General features: G+C 46.9%; 1 protein-coding gene across 1 annotated transcript in view; it reads right to left on the bottom strand.

The window, feature by feature from the left end:
- Positions 1-5,280: 5,280 nt before the first annotated feature.
- The window catches only part of LOC126993950 (sphingomyelin phosphodiesterase 5-like), a 39,404-nt gene continuing 24,765 nt past the window's right edge, over positions 5,281-19,919 (bottom strand). The window contains exons 5-10 of the mRNA XM_050853178.1: positions 15,605-15,749; positions 12,757-12,869; positions 11,957-12,031; positions 9,330-9,483; positions 7,572-7,780; positions 5,281-5,349 (exon numbers count right to left, since the gene is read on the bottom strand). Of these exons, the coding sequence (XP_050709135.1) occupies positions 5,281-5,349; positions 7,572-7,780; positions 9,330-9,483; positions 11,957-12,031; positions 12,757-12,869; positions 15,605-15,749 (765 nt within the window). The remainder of the gene's footprint in view (positions 5,350-7,571; positions 7,781-9,329; positions 9,484-11,956; positions 12,032-12,756; positions 12,870-15,604; positions 15,750-19,919) is intronic.

Below are 19,919 nucleotides of genomic sequence, written 5' to 3'. Positions count from 1 at the left end.
TGCAGAACTCCTGCAAGCACTTCCCATAAAATAGATAAAATATGTGATGGAGAGTAAAAGTTAATTGTGATGGACTGCCTCTCTAAAAGCTCTAGTAAACTATTTTGGCCACTCCTGGTTCAGTTTTGTGATGAGACAAAAGCACTAGCTGATGTATATCTATATAGGAGAAAGAAAGAGAAGGGAAGGAGAGGAAAGGAAGGGAAAGAAAAGGTAAAGGAAAGGAAGGGAAAGGAGGAGAAAGAAAAGGAAGGGAAGGAGTGGAAAAGAAGGGAAGCAAAAGGAAGGGAAAGAAAAGGAAGAGGAGGGGAAGGAAAAGTTGGAGAAAGAAAGGAAAGGAAGGGAAAGAAAAGGAAAAGGAAAGGAAGGGAAAGGAAAAGAAGAGAGGAAGAGAAAGAAAGGGAAGGGAAGTAGAAGAAAGGAAGGGAAAGAAAAGGAAGATGAGAGGAAGGAAAAGTTGGAGAAAGAAAAGGCAGGGAAGGAGAGGAAAAGAAGAGAAAGAAAAGGAAGATGAGAGGAAAGAAAGGAGAGGAAAAGAAGGGAAAGGAGGAGAAGGAAAGGAAGAGAAAGGGTAGGGAATGGAGGAGAAAGAAAGGGAAGGGAAGGAGAGGAATGGGAGGGAAAGAAAAGGAAGAGGAGAGGAAGGGAAAGGAGGAAAAAAAGGGCGGGAAAGAAGAGGAAAAAACAGGAAAACAAAACCACATTATATATTTTCTCTTTTTATTCTCTTTTCAACATTATTATTCTTCACTTTCCTTATACAAAAAAAAAAAAATTCTTCCGTTAACAAGAGCAAAATAAATATAAATAAACAAATAAAATTCCATATATATATATAATAGAAACTAGGTCATACAAAATCTTTATATAAATACTAATTCCTTAAACTTCTTATATACACACATAGACTCTATCACAATCTATCTATCTATCACATCTGTTCTAATATATATTCATTGATCACATTCACATAGCACATCTAGCACTTCTCTCTATCTATCTAGCTCTCTATCTATCTTGTCCTTTTTGAATGGGTAAGGAAGGGATGGGATGGGAATGGTAAGGTAAGGGATGGGAGGGGAGGGAAGGGAAGGGAAGGAAGGGGAGAGAAGGGAAGGGAGGGGAGGGGAGGGAGGATAGGGACGGGAAGGGAGGGAAGGGGAGGGGAGGGGAGGGGAAAGGTAGGGTAAAGGATGGGAGAGGAGGGGAAGGGAAGGGAAGGGAAGAGAAAGGGAAAGAAAGAGCAATAGAAGGGAAGGGAAGGGAGGGAAGGGGAGGGGAGGGGAGGGGAAAGGTCGGGTAAAGGATGGGAGAGGAGGGGAAGGGACGGGAAGTGAAGGGAAGGGAAGAGAAAGTAAGGGAAAGAAAGAGCAATAGAAGGGAAGGAAGGAAGGAGGAAGAGGAAAAGAAGGAAATTAAATGAAAAGAGGAAGAAATATGCAGAAAAGGGAAATAAGAGGAAGGGAAGAGGGGAAGAGAAAGAAAGGGAAATAGAGGAAAAAAAGGAAGAGAAAGAAAGGGAAATAGAGGAAAAGAAGGAAGAGAAAGAAAGGGAAGGAGAGGAAAAGAAGGAAGAGAAAGAAAGGGAAGGAGAGGAAAAGAAGGAAGAGAAAGAAAGGGAAGGAGAGGAAAAGAAGGAAGAGAAAGAAAGGGAAGGACAGGACAAGAAGGAAGAAAGAAAGGAAGGAAAGGAAAAGAAGGAAGAGAAAGAAAGGGAAGGACAGGAAGAAGGAAGATAAAGAAAGGGAAGGAGAGGAAGAAGGAAGGAGAGGAAAAGGAAGAGAAAGAAAGGGAAGGAGAGGAAAAGGAAGAGAAAGAAAGGGAAGGAGAGGAAAAGAAGGAAGAGAAAGAAAGGGAAGGAGAGGAAAAGGAAGAGAAAGAAAGGGAAGGAGAGGAAAAGAAGGAAGAGAAAGAAAGAGAAGGAAAGGAAAAGAAGGAAGAGAAAGAAAGAGAAGGAAAGGAAAAGAAGGAAGAGAAAGAAAGGGAAGGAAAGGAAAAGAAGGAAGAGAAAGAAAGGGAAGGAAAGGAAAAGAAGGAAGAGAAAGAAAGGGAAGGAAAGGAAAAGAAGGAAGAGAAAGAAAGGGAAGGAAAGGAAAAGAAGGAAGAGAAAGAAAGGGAAGGAGAGGAAAAGGAAGAGAAAGAAAGGGAAGGAGAGGAAAAGAAGGAAGAGAAAGAAAGAGAAGGAAAGGAAAAGAAGGAAGAGAAAGAAAGGGAAGGAAAGGAAAAGAAGGAAGAGAAAGAAAGGGAAGGAGAGGAAAAGGAAGAGAAAGGAAGGAGAGGAAAGAAGGAAGAGAAAGAAAGAGAAGGAAAGGAAAAGAAGGAAGAGAAAGAAAGAAGGAAAGGAAAAGAAGGAAGAGAAGAAAGAAAGGAAAGGGAAGAAAGGAAGAGAAAGAAAGGAAGAGAAAGAAAGGAAGAGAAAGAAAGTTAAGGAGAGGAAAAGAAGGAAGAGAAAGAAAGAGAAGGAAAGGAAAAGAAGGAAGAGAAAGAAAGAGAAGGAAAGGAAAAGAAGGAAGAGAAAGAAAGGGAAGGAAGGAAAAGAAGGAAGAGAAGAAAGGAAGGAAAGGAAAAGAAGGAAGAGAAAGAAAGGGAAGGAAAGGAAAAGAAGGAAGAGAAAGAAAGGGAAGGAAAGGAAAAGAAGGAAGAGAAAGAAAGTGAAGGAAAGGAAAGAAGGAAGAGAAAGAAAGGAGAGGAAAAGGAAGAGAAAGGAAGGAAGGAAAAGGAAGAGAAAGAAAGGGAAGGAGAGGAAAGAAGGAAGAGAAAGAAAGGGAAGGAGGAAAAGGAAGAAAGAAAGGAAGGAGAGGAAAGAAGAGAAAGAAAGGAAGGAGAGGAAAAGGAAGAGAAAGAAAGGGAAGGAGAGGAAAAGAAGGAAGAGAAAGAAAGGGAAGGAGAGGAAAAGAAGGAAGAGAAAGAAAGGGAAGGAGAGGAAAAGAAGGAAGAGAAAGAAAGGGAAGGAGAGGAAAAGAAGGAAGAGAAAGAACGGGAAGGAAAGGAAAAGAAGGAAGAGAAAGAAAGGAAGGAAAGGAAAAGAAGGAAGAGAAAAGGAAGGAGAAAAGAAGGAAGAGAAAGAAAGGGAAGGAGAGGAAAAGAAGGAAGAGAAAGAAAGGGAAGGAGAGGAAAAGAAGGAAGAGAAAGAAAGGGAAGGAGAGGAAAAGAAGGAAGAGAAAGAAAGGGAAGGAAAGGAAAAGAAGGAAGAGAAAGAAAGGGAAGGAAAGGAAAAGAAGGAAGAGAAAGAAAGGGAAGGAGAGGAAAAGGAAGAGAAAGAAAGGGAAGGAGAGGAAAAGAAGGAAGAGAGAGAAAGGGAAGGAAAGGAGAGGGAAAAAATAAGATAAGAGAAAGGAAAAAGGGTAGAGAAAAGAAAGGAAGAGAAGGAAAAGAAAATCAAATATATTTTCCTTCTATAAAAACAATCTTGTCCTTAAAAATTTGCAACCCATTTTCTAAAATTTAAATACATAATTATATACATACATACATACACTCTCTCTCTCTCTCTCTCTCTCTCTCTCTCTCTCTCTCTCTCTCTCTCTCTCTCTCTCTCTCCTTAGGGCCTTGTGTGGTCTGGTTATCTATGTAATTCTCTCTCTCTCTCTCTCTCTCTCTCTCTCTCTCTCTCTCTCTCTCTCTCTCTCTCTCCTTAGGGCCTGTGGTCTGGTTATCTATGTAATTCTCTCTCTCTCTCTCTCTCTCTCTCTCTCTCTCTCTCTCTCAATAGGGCCAATGTGGTCTGGTTATCTATGTAATATTCTCTCTCTCTCTCTCTCTCTCTCTCTCTCTCTCTCTCTCTCTCTCTCTCCTTAGGGCCTGTGGTCTGGTATCTATGTAATTCTCTCTCTCTCTCTCTCTCTCTCTCTCTCTCTCTCTCTCTCTGTGGTCTGGTATCTATGTAATTCTCTCTCTCTCTCTCTCTCCTTAGGGCCTGTGTGGTCTGGTATCTATGTAATTCTCTCTCTCTCTCTCTCTCTCTCTCTCTCTCTCTCCTTAGGGCCTGTGTGGTCTGGTATCTATGTACTTCTCTCTCTCTCTCTCTCTCTCTCTCTCTCTCTCTCTCTCTCTCTCTCTCCTTAGGGCCTGTGTGGTCTGGTTATATATGTAATTCTCTCTCTCTCTCTCTCTCTCTCTCTCTCTCTCTCTCTCTCTCTCTCTCTCTCTCTCTCTCTCTCTCTCTCTCTCTCTCTCTCTCTCTCTCTCTCTCTCTCTCTCTCTCTCTCTCTCTCTCTCTCTCTCTCTCTCTCTCCTTAGGGCCTGTGTGGTCTGGTTATCTATGTAATTCTCTCTCTCTCTCTCTCTCTCTCTTTGTTCCTATGTAATCTCGTGATACCTCCCCCTTCTCCTCCTCCTCCTCCTCCTCCTCTTCTTCATATCCCAACTTCCTTCCTGTTTCCCACGTCTTTCTTCCTCCTCCTCCTCCTCCTCCTCCTCCTCCTCCTCCTCCTCCTTCTTCTTCTTCTTCTTCTTCTTCTTCTTCTTCTTCTTCTTCCTTCTCTTCCTGTACTTTCATTTCTTCTTCTCTTCCTTCTTTTTACTCCTCCTCCTCCTCCTCCTCCTTTTTCTTCTTGTCTTCCCTTGCTACCTTTCAATCCTTCTCTTCCTTTCTTCTTCCTCTTTCTTTTCTTCTCTTCCTCCTCCTCCTCCTCCTCCTCCATTGTCTTTTCTTAATCTAATTCCATCTACACATACTTTTTGCTTTCTACTTTTCTTTCACTTCTTCCTCCTTCTCTTCTTCCCCTCTTCTTCTCTTCTTCCTCCTCCTCCTCCTCCTCCATTGTCTTTTCCTAATCTAATTCCATCTACACATACTTTTTGCTTTCTACTTTTCTTTCATTTCTTCTTCTTCCTCCTCCTCCTCCTCCTTCTCTTCTTCCCCTCTTACTTTTCAATCTTCCTCTTCTCCTCCTCCTTCTACTTTTCTTCTTTCTCAATCTTCTCTCTTCCTCTTTCTTTTCTTTCATATACAATTTTTGCTCTCTTCTACCTCGTCCTTCCTCTTCTTATTCTCTTTCTTAATCTTCTTCTTCTTCCTCCTCCTCTTCCTTCTTCTCTTAATCTAATTCCATCTACACATACTTTTTGCTTTCGACGTTTTCCTCATTGCTCTCCATTTTCACTTCTTCCTCTACCACCACCACCTCCTCCTCCTCCTCCTTCATCTCCTCCTTCTCCTCCTCCTCCTCCTCCTGCAACATCATGACCACAGGCAGATGGTCACTCAGCCCGGCGATGGCAGAGGTGAACCAGTAGCTCGCCGGCTGCATTGGTCCGCCTTTCCTCACCAGCAGGCGATCAATTCTTCTTCTTCCTCCCCTCACTGTCGGGCTGAGGCTTGACCCGCATTAGCTCTAGTGTGTGGACCTGTGGGGGAAGGGAGGTTAGGTTAGGTTAGGGAGGGGCTGGGAAGGGAGTTAGGAAGGGGCTGGGAAAGGGGAAAGGGAGGTTTGGGAGGGGCTGGGAAGGGGGAAGGGAGGGAGGTTAGGAGGGGAGGGGAAAGGGGAAGGGAGGTTAGGGGGCTGGGAAGGGAAGGGAGGTTAGGGAGGGGCTGGGAAAGGAGAAGGGAGGTTAGGGAGGGGCTGGGAAAGGAGAAGGGAGGTTAGGGAGGGGCTGGGAAAGGAAGGAGAGGTTAGGAGGGGGCTGGGAAGGAAGGAGGTTAGGGAGGGAGCTGGGAAGGAAGGGAGGTTAGGGTATGTTAGGGAGGGGCTGGGAAGGGGGAAAGGGAGGTTAGGGAGGGGCTGGGAAAGGAGAAGGGAGGTTAGGGAGGGGCTGGGAAAGGAGAAGGGAGGTTAGGGAGGGGCTGGGAAGAGAGAAAGGAGGTTAGGGAGGGGCTGGGAAGGGGGAAGGGAGGTTAGGGTATGTTAGGAAGGGGCTGGGAAGGGGGAAAGGGATGTTAGGGAGGGGCTGGGAAGTGGGAAGGGAGGTTGGGGTTGGGAAGGAAGGTAAGTAGGGGAGAGGTTAGGTTAGGGTAAGTTAGGTAAGAAGGGGAGAGGTTAGGTTAGGTAAGGGCTGGGAAGGAAGGTTAGAAGGGGAGCAGTCAGGTTAGGTTAGGTTAGGGTAAGTTAGGTAAGGGCTGGGAAGGAAGGTTAGAAGGGGAGAGGTTAGGTTAGGGTAAGTTAGGTAAGTGCTGGTAAGGAAGGTTAGAAGGGGAGAGGTTAGGTCAGGGCTGGGAAGGAAGGTTAGAAGGGGAGAGGTTAGGTTAGGGTAAGTTAGGTAAGGGCTGGGAAGGAAGGTTAGAAGGGGAGAGGTTAGGTTAGGTTAGGTTAGGGTAAGTTAGGTAAGGGCTGGGAAGGCAGGTTAGAAGGGGAGAGGTTAGGTAAGGGTTGGGAAGGAAGGTTAGAAGGGGAGAGGTTAGGTTAGGTTAGGTTAGGGTAAGTTAGGTAAGGGCTGGGAAGGAAGGTTAGAAGGGGAGAGGTTAGGTTAGGGTAAGTTAGGTAAGGGCTGGGAAGGAAGGTTAGAAGGGGAGAGGTTAGGTTAGGTTAGGTTAGGGTAAGTTAGGTAAGGGCTGGGAAGGAAGGTTAGAAGGGGAGAGGTTAGGTTAGGGTAAGTTAGGTAAGGGCTGGGAAGGAAGGTTAGAAGGGGAGAGGTCAGGTAAGGGCTGGGAAGGAAGGTTAGAAGGGGAGAGGTAAGGTAAGGGCTGGGAAGGAAGGTTAGAAGGGGTGAGGTCAGGTAAGGGCTGGGAAGGAAGGTTAGAAGGGGAGAGGTTAGGTTAGGGCTGGGAAGGAAGGTTAGAAGGGGAGAGGTTAGGTAAGGGCTGGGAAGGAAGGTTAGAAGGGGAGAGGTTAGGTAAGGGCTGGGAAGGAAGGTTAGAAGGGGAGAGGTTAGGTTAGGGTAAGTTAGGTAAGGGCTGGGAAGGAAGGTTAGAAGGGGAGAGGTTAGGTAAGGGCTGGGAAGGAAGGTTACAAAGGGAGAGGTTAGGTTAGGTTAGGTTAGGGTAAGTTAGGTAAGGGCTGGGAAGGAAGGTTAGAAGGGGAGAGGTTAGGTTAAGGGATAGGGAAAGGTTAGGAAGGAGAGGTTGGGGGTGAGGTTTTGAAGGGGACAGATTAAGAGGGGAAGGTTATGGGGTGAGGTTTAAGGGAGGGGAGATTAGGGGAGAAGGGGAAGGTTATTGGGAGAGGTTAGGGGGCAGCTTTATACACACACACACACATATAAACACTCCTCCTCCTCCTCCTCCTCTTCTTCCTCCTCCTAACTATCTGCTTCCTTCCTCATCTTTCTCCTCTTCCTCCTCCTCCTCTCAAACTATCTTCCTCCTCCTCTTCTTCCTCCTGACTATCTGCTTCCTTCCTCATCTTTCTCCTCCTCCTCCTCACAAACTATCTTCCTCCTCCTCCTCCTCTTCTTCCTCCTGACTATCTGCTTCCTTCCTCATCTTTCTCCTCTTCCTCCTCCTCCTCCTCTTCTTCCTCCTAGCTATCTGCTTCCTTCCTCATCTTTCTCCTCTTCCTCCTCCTCCTCCTCTCAAACTACCTTCCTCCTCCTCCTCCTCTTCTTCCTCCTGACTATCTGCTTCCTTCCTCATCTTTCTCCTCTTCCTCCTCCTCTCAAACTATCTTTCTCCTCCTCCTCCTCCTCCTCCTCACCTTCACGTCCGCGTCCAGAATAAAGTGTCGTCTCAGCACATCGTCCAGCAGCACAGTTCTGAAGGTGGACGGGTGGGTCAGTGCAGGGTGGCTCAGCATCTTCTGCCTGTGCTCAGTGCCCAGCGACCAGGTCCTGTCACGCCCAGCACCGGCGCGGCACGGGTCAATAAACTCATCCCACAGTGGCAGGTGCTGGCTGTCGCGGTCACCTGAGGGAGGGGGGGACGGGGGGGGGGGGAAGGGGGTTAGATGCCTTAGTCTGGGTTGTGATTTTTCCAGCTTCTGTGTTTTGTGATTCTCTCTCTCTCTCTCTCTCTCTCTCTCTCTCTCTCTCTCTCTCTCTCTCTCTCTCTCTCTCTCTCTCTCTCTCTCTCTCTCTCTCTCCCCGTTTGTGGTCACCTGAAAAAATGGAGGAGGGGAGGAGTAAAGAAAAGGAGAGGAGGAAAAAAGTAAATGGAGTAGAGGAAGTGGAGAAGAAGGGGAGGAGTAGGGAGGATAGGAGAGGAGGGAGAAGAGAAAAAGGGGGAAGGAAGGGAGGAGGAGGAGGGGGGAAGAGAGGAGGAAAAGGAGGAAAGTGTAGGAGGAGGAGAAAAGGGGTAGGGGGAGGAGAAGGATAACACACACACACACATTCGATCCCCCGGCCGGGTGAAGATAAGTTGGATTTTCTTCTTTCACGTGTAGCCCCTGTTCACCTAGCAGGGAGTAGGTACACGACGTCACGCAAGGAGTTGTGACCTCGTTGTCGCGGTGTGTTGTGTGTGAGTGGTCTCAGTCCTACCCAAAGATCGGTACTACGAGCTCTGTGCTCTTCCGTAGGGGAACGGCTGGCTGTCTCAAGAGAGACCCGCAGCAGACCAAGAGTTGAATTACACACTGTAATCTGTAAAAGACCTACTTAACCCGGTAGCAGCGTGGATAATGTTTCTTAATGGTCCCTCCAAGCGAGAAAAATGAGAAAAAATCACCCCTCACACAAACCATTTCATAATATATATCAAAGCATTTGTGATTAGATTATGTATCATCTATTTTGGGGGGTTAATATCATGGCACAAATTTGGCCCGTCGCTGCTACCGGGACAAACACATCAACAGGATAACGGGACAAACTCTGAATTTGCTGAAGAACATAAGGACGGCATTTGTGTATTTGGACGAAGAGATGATGAAGAAAATAATAGTTACAATGATAAGGCCAAGGTTGGAGTATGCAGCAGTGGTCTGGTCTCCTCACGAAAAGAATAACATAAGAAAGCTGGAAAGAGTGCAGAGAGTGGCAACTAAGATGGTACCGGAACTTAGGGATCGAACTTACGAGGAGAGACTCAACAGCATGGGGCTCACAACCCTGGAGAGAAGAAGAGAAAGAGGAGACCTGATAGCAGTGTACAGGGTTGCGAGTGGGGTGGAGAATCTGGACAGAGAGGACCTGTGTGTGTGGAGAGCGAGAGAGAAATGAGAGGACATGGAAAGAAGTTGAGGGCGACCACGTGTAGGCGAGATGTGAAAAAGTTTAGCTTCCCAAACAGAAGCATTGAGCTGTGGAATGAACTGGAGGAGGAGGTGGTTTGTGCAAGAAACATTCATGATTTTAAGGAAAAGTTGGATAAGAGAGGATATGGAGACGGGACAGCGCAAGTGTAGCTCTTTTCCCGTATGTCACAACTAGGTGAATACAACTAGGTAAATACAACTAGGTAAATACAACTAGGTAAATACAACTAGGTAAATACAACTAGGTAAATACACACACACCCTCGGACATATTATCCACATTGAAGTCTCCTCCGAGGACGGCGAACATGAGCGTCTCCGTGTGCGTGTCGTGAGTCTCGTGTACGAATTTCTCGTACACGGAAGCGGCCTCTGTAAGCTGCTGACTCACTATGTTCTTGCCCCCCTGGTAGGCCTGTGTGTGTGTGGAAAGATATGATTAGTATTTGTAGTAGTAGTAGTAGTAGTAGTAGTAGTAGTGGTGGTGGTGGTGGTAATAGAAGTAGTAGTAGTAGTAGTAGTAGTAGTAGTAGTAGTAGTAGTAGTAGTAGTAGTGGTAGTAGTAGCAGTAGTAGATGAAATAAATGAAATACAACACACTATAAAATAAATCAATAATGGAAGAGAAAGAAGTAGAGAAAGAAAATAAATAAATGAAGATTTAGAAAAAACAAACAAATGCATTAATGATAAACAAAGCACACACACACACACACACACACACACACACACACACACACACACACACACTCCCCTCCAGGTAGTTACATCTGCAAAAGTACTTGGAGTCACCTTGGACAACAAGCTCACATGGAAGGAGCACGTCTCCCAGCTCACCAGATCTGCCACCTACAAGTTGTACCTGCTGAGGAGACTCAAAACGCTGGGGGCCCCTAAGTGTGTGCTGGCGAGCGTGTACTCCTCGTTCATCCTCCCCAATCTGACATACGCGTCCCCAGCGTGGTCTTCCTCCATCAACGCCATGCAGCGCATCCAACTTGAACGCGTCCAGAAGCGAGCCTGCAAAATCATCCTGGGCCCTCACTACACCAGCTAGCAGGACGCCCTCGACTCCCTCCATCTCACCAGCCTACAACACCGTCACGAGACCCTACTACACCGGTTCGCAACCAAGCTTCTCAACCAGCCCAGACACAGACACATCCTCCCACCCGCAGTGAACCACCCTCAGCACTCAGTGAGACACCACAACAGTATTGCCCCGATATGGGCATGGACTGACCGCTATAAGAACAGCGCCGTGCCCGTGATGGTCAAGTATATCAACAATGCAAATTAAGAGCAGCACTATTTGTATCTTTTGTAAATATTTTTCATTAGTACTTATTGCTGTTATTATTATTATTATTATTATTATTATTATTATTATTATTATGATTATGATTATTGTTATTATGAATATTGTGATTATTATTACAGGTAACTCTCGATTTACGCGAGTGTTGCGTTCTTGAAGAGGTCGCGTAATTCAAAAACAATGTAAATCAAACAAGAGGTAGGTTTCTGTCGAAAAATAAATACCGTAATTTTCGGCGTATAGCGCGCATTTTTTCACATAAAAAATGCCTGAAAGTTTAGCCCTGCGCGTTATACGCTGAATGTACAAATTTTTAATGATTTTTTTCTTCTTTGGGATGTTTTTAAGGGTCTGTTTTTCGTCTTATCCAATAACAACGGTAAACTTACCTTTATTATTGTTTATAATCCTTTATTGTCCGTAGCTGTCCTATAATATGTTACCATAGAATACAGGGCGATCTAATAACTACTATACAAAGACTAAATCGGTAGAAGATCGTCCATGCCTTGCTGTTATCCCGTTTTTCCGTGGGGCGCCATTTGTATGATCTTGATCTTGATGTCACAGGTGGCTTAAGATTGTATGACTAAGGAGCAGTACAAGCTATATAAAAAATCATGTTAGAAAAAAATGTCCATGTGTTCATTATTAATTATTAATATTAGTGAGAATAATGGGGTGAATATGATATCAAAAACTGTACATCATGAGTCTTGTACAAGGAGTTATTTCACGCAATCCCAGCCCGGCCGCCATTTGCATTATTTACAAACCACACAACCACACCCACACAACAAACAGCTGCATGCCGCGTGCCACCAGAACCGAGATATCCACTCGGGCACTCATTCTCAGCCCCTCTCGTGTGAGGAAGAAATGAGGGACACCACGAGGGGTTGGCTAGTATTGGTACCGGTACCGAGCAGTCTGGTACCAGTACCGTACCGTATTGCTGGTACCGTTAGTACCGGTACTGGTACCGGTACCTGCCCACCCCTATTGTTGAGTAGCGTGGCAGCGTAGGTACTGTATTGTTGGTCAAGTGGCGCGTGGGAAGGACTGAGCTCAGCTGTGTGGCCGTGTGAGTCCAGTTGCGTGAGACATCTGGTGGCCACGCCATAAAATATCGCGTATAAGTGAAAAAAACGCCTAAATTAAACATTTATTTGGATTTAGGACCCCGCGTTATTTCAAAAACGCGTAAACCAAACTCGCGTAAATCGAGAGTTACCTGTATTATCATTATTATTATTATCATGATTATTATTATTATCTTTACTATGATTATTGCTATTAATGTTATTTCTATTTTCCTTTTTATTTTCAATCATTCTACTTTGTTCATTTGTCTCATTCATTTCATTTCATCTTCCAGTGATGTATATTTTCAGCTCAAGGGCTGCCTGCTACTTCATGCAATAAACCGCTTATTATTATTATTATTATTATTATTATTATTATTACACACACACACACACAGAAAGAAAGAAGGAAGGAAAACAGACGAAGAGAAGGTAACACACACACACACACACACACACTTACAGACACACACATGTATACTGACCTGTGTGTGTGTATTGGCGACATAACCCACCGCCCGCACCTCCTTCCCCCCCCTCACCACCATGCCCAGGTCAAGCTGCCGAGAGAAAATATAATAATAATAATAATAATAATAATAATAATAATAATAATAATAATAATAAAAATAATAATAAAAATAAATATCATGACATTTTGAGAACTTTTCATACATATAGATAGATAGATTCTCTCTCTCTCTCTCTCTCTCTCTCTCTCTCTCTCTCTCTTTCTTTGTGTCACAGTTTCATTCCCTTCCTTTCTCTCTTTCTTTCTTTCTTTATCTCTATCATTCTCTCTCTCTCTCTCTCTCTCTCTCTCTCTCTCTCTCTCTCTCTCTCTCTCTCTCTCTCTCTCTCTCTCACTGTTTCCTTCCCTTCCTTTCTCTCTTTATTTCTTAATTTCTTTCTATCATTCATCCCCTCTCTCTCTCTCTCTCTCTCTCTCTCTCTCTCTCTCTCTCTCTCTCTCTCTCTCTCTCTCTCTCTCTCTGTTTCCTTCCCTTCCTTTCTCTCTTTATTTCTTAATTTCTTTCTCTCTATCATTCATCCCCTCTCTCTCTCTCTCTCTCTCTCTCTCTCTCTCTCTCTCTCTCTCTCTCTCTCTCTTTCTTTTCTATTTCTCTTTTCTTCTCCCTGTCTTCCTCTATTCTCTCTTCCTTCCTTCCTTCCTTCCTTCCTTGTTCAATCCTTCCTTTCCCACCTTCTTACAATCAACCTATCCATCTCCTACCCTTCCACCCAACACACCCACACATTCCCCCTTCCACCTCCCCCTCCGTACCTTCGCCAGCAGCACCCCCAGGCCCACCAGTGTGCCATAGTGGGAATGGTACGTATAGGGGTGGAAGGAACAGTCCAGCACAGGGAACTTGGACGCCAGGAAGAGACCACTGCCTGTAAGAATGAGAGGGTCAGATGGGAGGTGAAGAATATTAGAACCTTTGCCGGGGCGGGATGGAGCACACTAACACCAGACAGAGGGCCAGGTGGAGGTGGAATTCGAACCTTTGCTGGGGCGGGATGGAGCACACTAACACCAGACAGAGGACCAGGTGGAGAGGTGGAATTAGAACCTTTGCCGGGGTGGGATGGAGCACACTAACACCAGACAGAGGGCCAGGTGGAGGTGGAATTCGAACCTTTGCTGGGGCGGGATGGAGCACACTAACACCAGACAGAGGACCAGGTGGAGAGGTGGAATTAGAACCTTTGCTGGGGTGGGATGGAGCACACTAACACCAGATAGAGGACCAGGTGGAGGTGGAATTAGAACCTTTGCTAGGGTGGGATGGAGCACACTAACACCAGATAGAGGACCAGGTGGAGGTGGAATTAGAACCTTTGCTAGGGTGGGATGGAGCACACTAACACCAGACAGAGGACCAGGTGGAGAGGTGGAATTAGAACCTTTGCCAGGGCGAGATGGAGCACACTAACACCAGACAGAGGGCCAGGTGGAGAGGTGGAATTAGAACCTTTGCTGGGGCGGAATGGAGCACAGTAACATCAGACAGAGGACCAGGTGGAGGTGGAATTAGAACCTTTGCCGTGGCGGGATGGAGCACACTAACACCAGACAGAGGACCAGGTGGAGAAGTGGAATTAGAACCTTTGCTGTGGCAGGATGGAGCACACTAACACCAGACAGAGGGCCAGGTGGAGAGGTGGAATTAGAACCTTTGCCATGGCGGGATGGAGCACACTAACACCAGACAGAGGGCCAGGTGGGGAGGTGGAATTAGAACCTCTGCTGGGGTGGGATGGAGCACACTAACATCAGACAGAGGACCAGGTGGAGGTGGAATTAGAACCTTTGCTGGGGCGGGATGGAGCACACTAACACCAGACAGAGGGCCAGGTGGGGAGGTGGAATTAGAACCTTTGCTGGGGTGGGATGGAGCACACTAACATCAGACAGAGGGCCAGGTGGGGAGGTGGAATTAGAACCTTTGCTGGGGCGGGATGGAGCACACTAACATCAGACAGAGGGCCAGGTGGAGAGGTGGAATTAGAACCTTTGCCGGGGCGGGATGGAGCACACTAACATCAGACTGAGGGCCAGGTGGAGAGGTGGAATTAGAACCTTTGCCGGGGCGGGATGGAGCACACTAACACCAGACTGAGGGCCAGGATGGGGTGCCTCCTACATACACTCCTTTTCTATCCTGACATCCTTCTATTTACCCTCCAATACACATACATTCCCTTCTCTTCCTCTTCCTCCTTTCCCTCCATACTCTCTCATTCTCTCTCCTTTCTCTTCTCTCTGATCTACACTCTTTCCTCCTCTCTCTCCTCCTCCTTCTACACGTAACCACATCAGTACACTTTTTTCTCTACACCTTCCTTCCTCTTCCTCCTCCTCCTCTTCCTACACCCCAACCCTTCCTTCCTCTCTCTCTTTTCCCTTTCTATCTACAATTTTCCCACCCTCATCTTCTCCTTACCTCCTCTTCCTCTCCTTACAATCCCTCTCACTCTCACTTTCCTCCTCCTCCTCCTCCTCCTCCTCTTCCTACACCCTAACTCTTCCTTACACTTTCCTTTCCCTTTCTATCTACAATTTTCCCTCCCTGGTCTCCTTCTCAGACTCTTCCCTCCTCCTCTCCTTACAACACCTCTCCTCTCCTCTCCTCCTCCTCCTCCTCTTCTCTCTACACCCCTCCTCCCCTTCATACACCCTTCTAGTCTCTCCTCTCCTCTCCCTTCCTATACCCAACCCTTCCCTACTCTTCTTTTCCCTCTCTCATCTTCTTACATATTTCCCTCTTCTCCTTACAACACCTCAGTGTTTTGATAGTGTCTGTAACAGGAGAAAGCTGAAAGTAAATGTCAACAAAAGTAAAGTGATGGTTTGTGAGCGGAGTAGAAGTGAGGCTGTAGGTTTTGTATGCCCATATAGAGTGGGAATTGAATGTGAAAAAGAATGCAAAATAATTTTGAATGGTGAAAAAATGAAGGAAGTCAATGAGTATAAGTACCTTGGATCAGTTATGTGTAAGCATGGTGGTATGGAGGGAGAGATAAGAGAAAGGGCATTGCAAGGAAGAAGGGTGGTGGGGTCTTTGGGACGAATCATGAATGGCAGAAGTGTGAGCATGGAGGTAAAGAGGGATTTGAGAAATACAATAATAGTACCAACCCTCACATATGCAAGTGAAACGTGGGCCTGGAATGAAAGTCAGAGGTCTAGAGTGCAGGCAGTGGAAATGAGTTATTTGAGGAGTGCTTGTGGTGTGAGTAGAATGGATGGAATGAGTAATGAAAGTGTGTACGAGCATTTTGGAATGTGTCACGGGGGTGAAGGGAAGAAGTGTGGAGTGGTGGAAGAAGTGAAGCGACAGGCTTTAAAGTGGTTTGGCCACATGGAGTGAATGGAGGAGAGTAAGATGACCAGGAGGGTGTATGTAAGTGAGATAGAGGGAGGGAATGATAGAGGACGACCTCCAGTGAAATGGAGGGATAGGGTGCAAGAGTACGTTAGGGAGAGGGGGGAAAGATCCTTGAGAACCTTTGAGCAGGCAAGGAGGGAGTGTCTGGATAGAGAAAGTTGGAAGCTCTTCTGCCGTGGCCATCCTCCTCCTCCTCCTCCTCCTCCTCTTCCTTCCTTCCTTCCTTCCCTTACTCACCACACATGAAGAGGTTGGTGTGCCTGGAGTGGATGCCAACATCATACACACAATAAGGGTATGTGTCCTGCAGGGCCTTCACCATTGCCCGGCCCGCCCACCGCTCCAGCACCTCTTGGAGCATGAAGATGTCGACCTCGGGGAACTGTGGGAAGGGGAAGGTTAGGTTAGGTTAGGTGAGGTTAGGTGAGGTGAGGTGAGGTTAGGTTAGCTTAGGTTAGGTTAGGTTAGGTTTGTTTGGGTATGATTTTTATGTCCATTTTTATTCATTTTTTCTCTCATTTCTTTGTTTTCTACTTTCTCCCTTTTCTTTCTTTCATGGGGGGCTTCGTGGTGCAGTGGTTAGCACACTCGGCTCACAACCGAGAGAGCCCGGGTTCGATTCCCGGGCGGAGTGGAAAAATTTAGACAGCTTTTCCGATACCCTGCGCCCCTGTCCACCCAGCAGTGAATGGGTACCAGGTATTAATCGGGGGTTGTGTCCCGTCTCCTGGGATCTGTTCCCTTCTCCTATAATTCCTTCCCCTTCTGTCTCTCTCCGGCATATGACCACAGATGTTGCGCCCACTAAACAAAACTCTCCCTTCTCCTATAATTCCTTCCCCTTCTGTCTCTCTCCGGCATATGACCACAGATGTTGCGCCCACTAAACAAAACTCTCCCTTCTCCTATAATTCCTTCCCCTTCTGTCTCTCTCCAGCATATGACCACAGATGTTGCGCCCACTAAACAAAACTTTCCCTTCTATAATTCCTTCCCCTCCTGTCTCTCTCCAGCATATGACCACAGATGTTGCACCCACTAAACAAAACTTTCCCTTCTCCTATTATTCCTTCCCCTTCTGTCTCTCTCCGGCATATGACCACAGATGTTGCGCCCACTAAACAAAACTTTCCCTTCTCCTATAATTCCTTCCCCTTCTGTCTCTCTCCGGCATATGACAACAGATGTTGCCACGACTAAACAAAACTCTCCTTCTCCTATCCTTCCCCTTCTGTCTCTCTCCAGCATATGACCACAGATGTTGTGCCCACTAAACAAAACTTTCCCTTCTATAATTCCTTCCCCTCCTGTCTCTCTCCAGCATATGACCACAGATGTTGCACCCACTAAACAAAACTTTCCCTTCTCCTATAATTCCTTCCCCTCCTGTCTCTCTCCAGCATATGACCACAGATGTTGCACCCACTAAACAAAACTTTCCCTTCTCCTATAATTCCTTCCCCTTCTGTCTCTCTCCGGCATATGACCACAGATGTTGCGCCCACTAAACAAAACTTTCCCTTCTCCTATAATTCCTTCCCCTTCTGTCTCTCTCCAGCATATGACCACAGATGTTGCGCCCACTAAACAAAACTCTCCCTTCTCCTATAATTCCTTCCCCTTATGACCACAGATGTTGCGCCCTATAATCATAACTATCCATTCTCATAAAATTCCTTCCCCTTCTGTCTCTCTCCGGCATATGACCACAGATGTTGCGCCCACTAAACAAAACTCTCCCTTCTCCTATAATTCCTTCCCCTTCTGTCTCTCTCCGGCATATGACCACAGATGTTGCGCCCACTAAACAAAACTCTCCCTTCTCCTATAATTCCTTCCCTTCTGTCTCTCTCCGCATATGACCACAGATGTTAAGCCCACTAAACAAAACTCTCCTTCTCCTATAATTCCTTCCCATTCTGTCTCTCTCCGGCATATGACCACAGATGTTGCGCCCACTAAACAAAACTCTCCCTTCTCCTATAATTCCTTCCCCTTCTGTCTCTCTCCGGCATATGACCACAGATGTGCCCACTAAACAAAACTTTCCAACTTTTTCTTTCATTCATTAATTTCCTTCCCACCGCTTTCTTTCTCTTCTTTCTTTATCTTGGCTTCTATATTTTTCTTTCTTCTCTTTTTCTTTATCTCTCTCTCTTTCTCACTTTTTATCTTATCTTCATTTTTTCTTTGCCTTTTATTAGTTTCTTGTTCTTGGTTTTTCTCATCTCCAGTTTCTTTATTTTCCTCTATCTTTTCTTTTTTTCTTCTTGGTTGCTTTCCATCTTTCTCTATCTCATTTTAATTTTTTCCTAACTTCCTCCCTTCCCTGTTTCACCCTCCCTCCCTCTCTCCCTCCATTCTTCTTCCCTGTCTCCCTTTCTTTTTATCTTTCCGTCCATCACCCTACACACACACACACACACACACACACACACACACACACAATCTTCTTAGAAACATAAAAGCAGCATTTACATATTTAGATGAAGAAATGGTCAAGAAACTAATGACATCGATGATACGTCCAAGACTGGAATATGCATCATTAGTGTGGTCACCTAGATTGAAGAAGGAAATTACAAAGTTGGAAAGAATACAAAGAGCAGCGACTAAATTACCGGAAACTCTGAGACAACGTACTTATGAAGAAAGACTGGAGAAATTGGGACTAACAACACTGGAGAGCAGAAGAGAGAGAGGGGACCTAATAGCATTGTGCAGGATACAAGAGGGATGGGAGAAATTGGACAGGGGAGACCTATTGGAACGTAACAGAAGTGTGACAAGAGGCAATGGTAAGAAATTGAAGAAGAGCGACTGTAGGAGAGGCATCAAGAAATACAGTTTTCCATACAGAAGCATGACATGGAACGGACTTGACGAGGAGGCTGTGTGTGCAAAAACGATTCATGAATTTAAAGCCAAACTGGATAATAAGCGTTATGGAGACGGGACAGCACGAGCCTAGTACAGCTCTTTTTCTGTATTTCACAACTAGGTAAATACAACTAGGTAAACACACACACACACACACACACACACACACACACACACACACACTTTGTTTTTATATTCTCCTTCTCATCCCTTTCTATCTCTTTCATTCTTCCAATTTCTCTATTTTCCTTCCTTCCTTTCTTCTCCCCATTCTTTATCTCTTATTCTCTTCCCTTCCACATTCTCCCTACACATACAGTCCCCTCCTACACACCCCTACACAGCCCCCCCCCCCTACACAGTCCCCTCCCTCCACACCCCTACACAGTCCCCTCCCTCCACACCCCTACACAGTCCCCTCCCTCCACACCCCTACACAGTCCCCTCCTACACACCCCTACACAGTCCCCTCCCTCCACACCCGTACACAGTCCCCTCCTATATACCCCTACAGTCCCCTCCCTCCACACCCCTCCACAGTCCCCTCCCTCCACACCCCTACCCAGTCCCCTCCCTCCACACCCCTACACAGTCCCCTCCCTCCACACCCCTACACAGTCCCCTCCTACACACCCCTACACAGTCCCCTCCTACACACCCCTACACAGTCCCCTCCCTCCACACCCCTACACAGTCCCCTCCCTCCACACCCCTACACAGTCCCCTCCCTCCACACCCCTACACAGTCCCCTCCTCCACACCCCTACACAGTCCCCTCCTACACACCCTTACACAGTCCCCTCCTATATACCCCTACACAGTCCCCTCCTACACACCCCTACACAGTCCCCTCCTACACACCCGTACACAGTCCCCTCCTATATACCCCACAGTCCCTCCTACCCCCACACAGTCCCTCCCACCCCCTACAGTCCCCTCCTACACACCCCACACAGTCCCTCCCTATACACCCCCACACAGTCCCTCCTTCACACCCCCACACAGTCCCCTCCACACACCCCACACAGTCCCTCCTATACCCCTACACAGTCCCCTCCTACACCCCCCTACACAGTCCCCTCCCTCCACACCCCTACACAGTCCCCTCCCTCCACCCCTACACAGTCCCCTCCTACACACCCCTACACAGTCCCCTCCTATACACCCCTACACAGTCCCCTCCTACACCCCCCTACACAGTCCCCTCCCTCCACACCCCTACAGTCCCCTCCCACACCTACACAGTCCCCTCCTATACACCCCACACAGTCCCTCCCTATACACCCCACACAGTCCCCTCCCACACCCTACACAGTCCCTCCCTCCACACCCCACACAGTCCCCTCCCTCCACACCCCTACACAGTCCCCTCCTACACACCTTACACAGTCCCCTCTATACACCCCACACAGTCCCTCCCTACACCCCCCTACACAGTCCCCTCCTACACCCCACACAGTCCCCTCCCCACACACCCCACACAGTCCCTCCCACACACCCCTACACAGTCCCGTCCTATACTCCCCTACACAGTCCCCTCCTACAACCCCCTACACAGTCCCCTCCTACACACCCCAACACAGTCCCCTCCCTCCACACCCCCTACACAGTCCCTCCCTATACACCCCACACAGTCCCCTCCTACACCCCCCTACACAGTCCCCTCCTATAC

The sequence above is a fragment of the Eriocheir sinensis genome, unplaced genomic scaffold (assembly GCF_024679095.1).
Source record: "Eriocheir sinensis breed Jianghai 21 unplaced genomic scaffold, ASM2467909v1 Scaffold7, whole genome shotgun sequence".
In the NCBI taxonomy this organism is placed as follows: Eukaryota; Metazoa; Arthropoda; class Malacostraca; order Decapoda; family Varunidae; genus Eriocheir; species Eriocheir sinensis.
The sequence above is the reverse complement of the archived record's forward strand: the minus strand, read 5'-3'. Positions and strand labels throughout refer to the sequence as shown.